At 41.5% G+C, this 7,112-nt stretch overlaps 1 protein-coding gene across 2 annotated transcripts in view; it reads left to right on the top strand.

Moving 5' to 3' along the window:
- The first annotated feature begins 1,249 nt into the window (after positions 1-1,249).
- Positions 1,250-7,112, top strand: part of nod1 (nucleotide-binding oligomerization domain containing 1) — a 17,800-nt gene continuing 11,937 nt past the window's right edge. Inside the window, exons 1-5 of one of the 2 annotated variants that reach the window (XM_015042202.1) lie at positions 1,250-1,489; positions 2,182-2,378; positions 2,476-2,650; positions 3,384-5,196; positions 6,790-6,873. In XM_015042202.1, the coding sequence (XP_014897688.1) occupies positions 2,202-2,378; positions 2,476-2,650; positions 3,384-5,196; positions 6,790-6,873 (2,249 nt within the window). In that variant the 5' untranslated portion in view covers positions 1,250-1,489; positions 2,182-2,201. Of the gene's footprint in view, positions 1,490-2,181; positions 2,379-2,475; positions 2,651-3,383; positions 5,197-6,789; positions 6,874-7,112 lie in introns of those variants that run through there. The other variant, XM_015042204.1, reaches the window with a different exon arrangement.

Genomic DNA, 7,112 nt, shown 5'->3' with positions numbered 1-7,112 from the left:
TCCAGTCTGGATAATGACCAGCAGGATATGAATAACAGATATCCTCCCAATCGGACAGATGTGGAGAACGTTTACAAAACAGAGTGGAACCATATTAGCAAGTTAGGATGTAGCATGTTGATAGACTCCTACCAAAAGCAACTGGCTGCTAAATTTACAGTAATTAAGAAGGTGGTTTGGTAAAAAGCAGGGTATGCATATTTACATAACCAGATTTCTGATGTTTCTCCCTATAAGATTTTAGGTTGTTTTTCATTAGACTATCCATCCATTTTCTGTGCACCCTTGTCCCCAGTGGGGTCGGGAGGTTTTGCTGGTGCCTTTCTCCAACTAATGTTCTGGGCGAGAGGCGGGGTCACCCTGGACAGGTCGCCAGTCTGTCGCAGGGCAACAAAGACACAGACAGGACAAACAACCATGCACACACATAGGGAGAATTTGGAGAGGCCATTTAACCTGACAGTCATGTTTTTGGACTGTGGGAGGAAGCCGGAGAACCCTGAGAGAACCCACACACATGCACAGCGAGATCATGCAAACTCCATGCAGAAAGACCCCGGGCTGGGAACTGAACCCAGGTTCCTTCTTGCTGCAAGGCAACAGATCTACCAATTGTGCCACTGTTGCAGCCCTACTCAAGACTGGGGGCCAAAAACTTCTACGTGCTGTTGACATCCAAACTGTAGCCTTATTAAATTTAAATAAGACAATGTCCTAATTATGTAAGAACATTTTAGAGCTTATAAGTAAATAACAATTACTTGCTATGCCAATTGGCAATTATGAAAGTGACTGTAACACAACAAAAATGTAATAAGTGCAGCCAATATTGTATAATAATACATAAATAGGACTGTACTGCTATTACTGCTGCCTGTCAGCTTAGATTTGGATATTTATCATTTCACAGATGGAGAAACTATTTCATTGAGTATTGTGACATTTATTTGGTCGTTAGATCTTATGGCATAAAGATCAGTGCTCATCTGATCTACATGGTACACTGAGTTACTGACTGATCAAATGTAATTTATCTAGATTTTATTACATCTGAAATGGTTCAAGTTATGACGTGTTTCTGCAGTGTTCCAGGTGTCAGTTTTATATAACCAAAACCTTGTCGTTTAAAAAAGGCGTGGCCCTAACAACAAGACAGAGCTAAATAAAACGTTTTACCAGTTTTGTTTTGAGCAGTTTGACGCTTCACATGTGTTACCTGTGTCACATGTCAGTGTTCCTGAACACCTCATGGCTGTTTGAGATCCTGAAGAGAATGACGCAGATTTCCTGAACCGTTTCACTTCCTCAGCCGGGTGCTGTTGGAGAAACCGCCCCTCTTGCTTTCATTTTAACATGGCAATTTCTCTGAAATAACGTAGTGTTCAGAATCACTGCACAGTGAAATGAGACTGAACTTCAATAAGTTCGGCTGTTTTCGGAGCAAAAACCGGTCCGGACTAGGAGGCTAAGCAGCGGTGATCGCTTCAGGGTCTGTATCTCTGTTTACAGTCGTAGTGATTGGGTCAAACTCATTATGTTTTTATTCTATGTTTTTATTCTATTTTTGGCATTTTGGGATAAGAATCATTATTTTAGCGTAGATGTTAGTCCACATGAGATGATTTCAGGCTTAACGTGTTGTGTTTTTTACTTTCTTCTTTGTTGTTGTTGTTGTTGTTGTTGTTGCTTTTATAACCACACAACAGCAATATAGGTCAACATTGTATTGCCAAAATTGATGTGGTAAAGGCAGGAAAAATTGGCAAAGATAAGAATCTGAACAAGTTTAATACTTTTGATGACGACTGGGTCAGAACTTCTCAGAACCTGCAATTCTGTGAACTAGCGGTGTTACAACGCCCTCTAGTGTCTCTAGAGTGACAGAACCATGTCATAAAATCCTGATGGAAAATATCTGATTACTAGTTTATAACTTTAAACTCAAATTCACCAAGACTGTGCAGCAGATCAATGATCAAAAGCAAACTTAATAGAAACCCACATAGACAAAAGCTAAATGAAGGGTTTGGTGTGGCCTAATTAAAATATTATTAAAAGATAAAAAGTAGTTCACTACTCTTTTGACACCTGGTAGCATTCAGCTTTTGATCAGTTTATTTGTTATACAAACTCAGTTTTGTTATGCTACTGGCCAAAATCTGGTCTGTTGCTGTTCCACAGAGGGCGACTGACCGTAAACAATGGGTCAGGTAGAGGAAGCCAGAGTGTCGTGCCTTGACCTCCTCACGTGCCACAGAGAGCTGCTGGTGTCCACGCTCAGGAGCATTCAGTGCCTCCTGGATAACCTGCTGGCCAACCGCTTCTTCTGCGAGGAAGACGTGGAGATCGTTCAACGAACCGTCACCAAACCAAACCAGGTTGGGGCGTCTTGGCTGGGACTTCTTCCATTCCACTCATCTATAAATACACCAAATAACATCTTAAAGTTTCCGTGTTAACATTTTTATTTTCCAGGTGCGCAAAATCCTGGAGCTGGTTCAGTGCAAAGGAGAGGATGCCTGTGAATTCTTTGTTTTTATCATATATAAAATATGTGATGCATATATAGACCTGCAGCCATGGCTAAAAGAGATCAACTACAAGCCAAGCAGAGACATGGAAGAGATGAAAGTGGTGAACACCGACCCTAGTAAGTGGTACAAACACAAATGAATCAATGCGAACTATGTGCTATGACTAAGGCGTGTTTCTACTGTTCTGTCCACCCACATTAAGGTCACACTGCTTCAGAACAGTTCAGTCTTGTTGCTTATTAAGCATAATGATATAATTCAAAATAATCCAATCTGACGTATTGATACAACAGTGGCTATCAGGTTTATAAAGCAGAGGATCACATTAATAGCATAGACTCATTCTGAATTCCAAGCTGTATCCCTGAGATGCCTGTATGTGTTCTAACTGATATAGATATTAGCACTATGACCAATATTAACATAGTTAGTAAAAGGGACTATCTCTACTGAGTAAATTTTTCAACATTTCCTGGTTTAAGACATTAGTTGTTTACTGGACATTTCTTTGTATAATGTGAACAGGCAGTATTTGAGAAACTTGATGTGCTCAAATTTTGCCAAAAATATTGAGTAAATACTCCTTTGCTATAGAAGGACTTTAGAACGGGGTGATCTGCTCTATCTTCTTAGTTTTAGTCAGAACACCAGCAGCAGCGTTCTGGATCAGCTGCAGCTGGAGGTTTGATTTTCTTAGGCAGACCTGTAAAGACAACGTTGCAGCAATGTAAAGATAAACGCATGGATGAGTTTCTCTAGATCTTGCTGAGACATTAGTCCTCTAATCCTGGAAAAAATGTAATTTTTTATCAGCCAACAGAGACTTAGTGAATGTGCTTGTCCCTTAAGTCAGCAGGTACTGTGAGAAGCAGCGACATGAGATGAGCCGAGACACCAGCTTCATCATGTCTTATGGGCAGCAAGATGAGACCCGATTGGAAGATCTTTACACAGACACTGTGATGGAGCTGTTCAACGACGCTAATGAAAGCTTAGGCTTCATACAGAGTCTGAACCAGCTTCTTGGAGAAGACGGGGTCTTTAATCCCCAAGGTGAGATCATCTATGTGATGGGGGATGCTGGTGTTGGAAAGTCCATCCTTCTGCAAAAGCTCCAGAACCTCTGGTCCAAAAGGGAGCTGCAGACAGACGCCATCTTCTTTTTCAAGTTTCGCTGTAGGATGTTCAGCATCTTCAAGGAAGCAGAACAGATATCCCTCAGAGACCTTTTATTCAAATACAATTGTTACCCAGATCATGATCCAGATAATGAAGTGTTTGATTACATCCTGCGCTTCCCTGATAAGGTCGTGTTTACTTTTGATGGCTATGATGAAATTCAGGAGGAAATAGACCTGATGAATGTTCCTGAAGTTGTGTCTCCAGAAGACAAGGCAAACTCCTTACAGTTGCTCCTCAGCTTGCTCTGTGGAAAACTACTTAAGGGCTCCAAAAAAATACTGACGACCCGAACTGGGATTGAGTTGCAAAGTCGAGTCATTAAGAAGAAAGTAGTTTTGCGTGGATTTTCTCCAGACCACCTAAAGACGTACATCAAACTGCAGTTCAAGGAGCAGGAGCACCGGGACCTGGTGTCGGTTCAGCTGGATGCCAGCCCTCACCTTTGTGGCCTGTGTTCCACTCCACTCTTCAGCTGGATTGTATTCAAAAGTTTCCGGCACCTGCATACGATACATGATACCTTTCATCTGCCTGAAACCAGCATCACGCTAACAGACATATTCCTTCTGCTGTCTGAGGTGTTCCTCAGCCGCTTGGCCACCCCCGCTTCTCCCCTGCTGAAGAAAAGCACCCGCTGCACCTCCGAGACATTCAGGGTGGGGCTCAGGCCCCTTGCTGGGTTTGCTAAGCTGGCTTTGCAGGGTTTGGAGAGAGGAAGTTTTCTGTGCAGCCAAGAGGAGATCAGTGAGTGTGGTCTCACAGAGGAGGACATGGCCCTAGGTTTCCTCAGACCCATTAGTGAGTTTGACGCCACTGATGCCCCTGCTACCTTTGAGTTCATCCACATCACCCTCCAGTCGTTCTTGGCAGCATTTGCTCTTGTGTTGGACGAGCAGACTTCTGGCAACTCCATCCTCAAGTTCTTCACAGAATGCAGCAGGAGGAGAGAACCCTGCTGTCTCCCTTTAGCTTTCTGTACCAGGAGCTTTGTGAAGCCTTGCGAGAAGAGGCCCTCCTCAACAAACGAGCACCTGCAGTTCACAAATCTGTTCCTGAGTGGACTGCTGTCAAAGTCTCAAGCAAGTCTGATGGGACAACTAGTATCTCCTGGTTTATTGAAGAAAAAACGAGCCTTGTTGAAGGCTTACTTGTCCAGTAGCATCAAGGTCCACCTGGAGGGCTTACCCTGTCATACTGCTGATGGATTGAAGAAAGTTCACGTTTTGCCCCACTTTCTTTGGATTCTACGATGCATCTTCGAGACAGGGAGCAAAGACATTGCTAAGATGACAGCAAAAGGCATCACAGCAAGTTTTATCAAGCTGGGCTACTGTAACGTGTACTCAGGTGACTGCACGGCCATAAACTTTGTGCTGCAGCACCGTCAGAAGCACTTGGGGCTCGACATGGACAACAACAACATCAGTGACTATGGGGTGAAGCAACTCCAGCCTTCGTTTTGCAAGATGACAGTTGTGAGGTAAGATACATGTCTTTTTCACTACAGCCTTCTGTTTGTCCTGTAATGGGCTGACAACCTGTCCAGCATGTGTACCTCACCCGTTACCCATTGACTGCTAAACATAATTTGCAGGACTCAACCTCTCAGGCCCTCTCCACAGCTGGTTGACTTTTCATGAAAGTATAGCTTCTGAGTTCAAAGTGCTATATTGCATTTAACTCATGTAGCAGTAACATTCATGAAGCTGCAGTCTGTGTCATGTTTCTGGGCAGCTTCTTAGAGTTTATTGCCCATGTAGCTCCTTGTATTAACTCTTTCTTTGTTCCAACACAGAGTTAAACGGGTTTTAGTTTCTCATATAAGTTCAATCTTAAACAAACTTTTGCTCCTGGTGATGATGGCCCAGGCTATCAGTAGCTTAAACCTGTCACAATAAGCAGTTAATCAGTTAAATTGCATGATAAATTAAAATGTTTTATTGTGGCTATTTAAAATCTCTTCCAGTTGTAGTGTGGCGTGTTCTGTTCTAAATTAAAGTTCAATAGTGTTTGGAAGTGCAAACTTGCATTATTATGCCATTATCAATATATTACTTGAAAATGGTCTCAAAATGATAATATTAATGTCCATCTTCGTGACAAGCCTATTTTGCATTTTTTTCTGTTTTGAAATTACTCCTTAATAATTCATCTTCTAACATATTTTAGTGCAGTTCCAGATAATTGTGTGTTGATAAAAACTTACAGAAAAAGCAGTTTCCCAGCTCTATAAATGTGGCACGTCACTGTTAGGATCTATGAAGATCATAATTTTAAATGACTACTGATTCAGCTGCTTATATGTTTCACAGAGAGGCAGGTTAGAACGGTGGCCGAGAGCAGAAAGCAGAACAATCACACTTTTTTGTGAGTGTTACTATAAAATCAGGTAAAGAAGGGAAAACACAGTTTCATTAGCTCAACAAAATTATTCTGTGTAGTTTACAATACAGCTGCAAGTTGGCTCAAAAATAGATTGTGATTTTTATTCTTTTTTTAAACTGGGCTCAAAAAACTGAAATGTGCTCTTCATCTCTAACTCATACTGGTAGAGTAGCCACCTTTGTCTGCTGTCATTATTTTGACTGTTGGGTCTAAACTGTTCGGTTGTTTTGATTATACTCACACATTAGAATATTCTGGTAGGTTCTGTTTCCTCTGAAACTTTGCACAACGTATGCCAGAGCAACCACAAAAAACACCACATTTATAAAGAGATCACTGATGCTCTCTGCTTAGCGCCACTGTGGAAATACCCTGTGTTTTACTGTCAACTTTGCCCAAAAAAGTTGCAATAATTTTTGATTATTTATTTGAAAACCAAATGCAGCAATACAATTACCTAAACATTCCAAGAAATTAATGCTGTAGGAGAAAATGAGAATCTATAACCAAAAGAAAAAGGAATTGTGACAAAAAGAAAGTGCAGCATTCTGGTGATGTAGCTTAGCTATCTACTATAGTGGTTAAAACAATGCGAATGTAAATTTACTGATGTTTTAGATTCTGAATGTATTGACTGATATTCAGTCTTTGTCATTTAAAGCTCTGTGTATTTCTTTCCCGTCTTCAGATTGTGTGTCAATAACCTAACGGACAGGAGTATTGAGGTTCTGGCAGAAGAGCTGTGCAAATACAAGGTTGTGAAGGTTTTGGGGTGAGTAACCATGATTCCACATCAGCTTCTCTAATACAAAGCAATATTTAAGCACAGAGCATCTACACCCATGGAACTGTTTCCTATTTCCACCCCGGTCCAATCGGAAATTATAATGTGTTTTATTGTGATTTTTGGAATAGAATAGAATAAATTGAGCAGTGTCGTGAGCTGTAACGGCTGTAAAGTCTAACATCTGATGAGGGGCGGGGGGGGGGGGGCCCGGGAGGTTTTCAACT

This window comes from Poecilia latipinna, unplaced genomic scaffold, assembly GCF_001443285.1.
Source record: "Poecilia latipinna isolate Pla-1442-1.1 unplaced genomic scaffold, P_latipinna-1.0 Scaffold581, whole genome shotgun sequence".
In the NCBI taxonomy this organism is placed as follows: Eukaryota; Metazoa; Chordata; class Actinopteri; order Cyprinodontiformes; family Poeciliidae; genus Poecilia; species Poecilia latipinna.
This window is presented reverse-complemented; position numbering and strand designations above follow the sequence as displayed.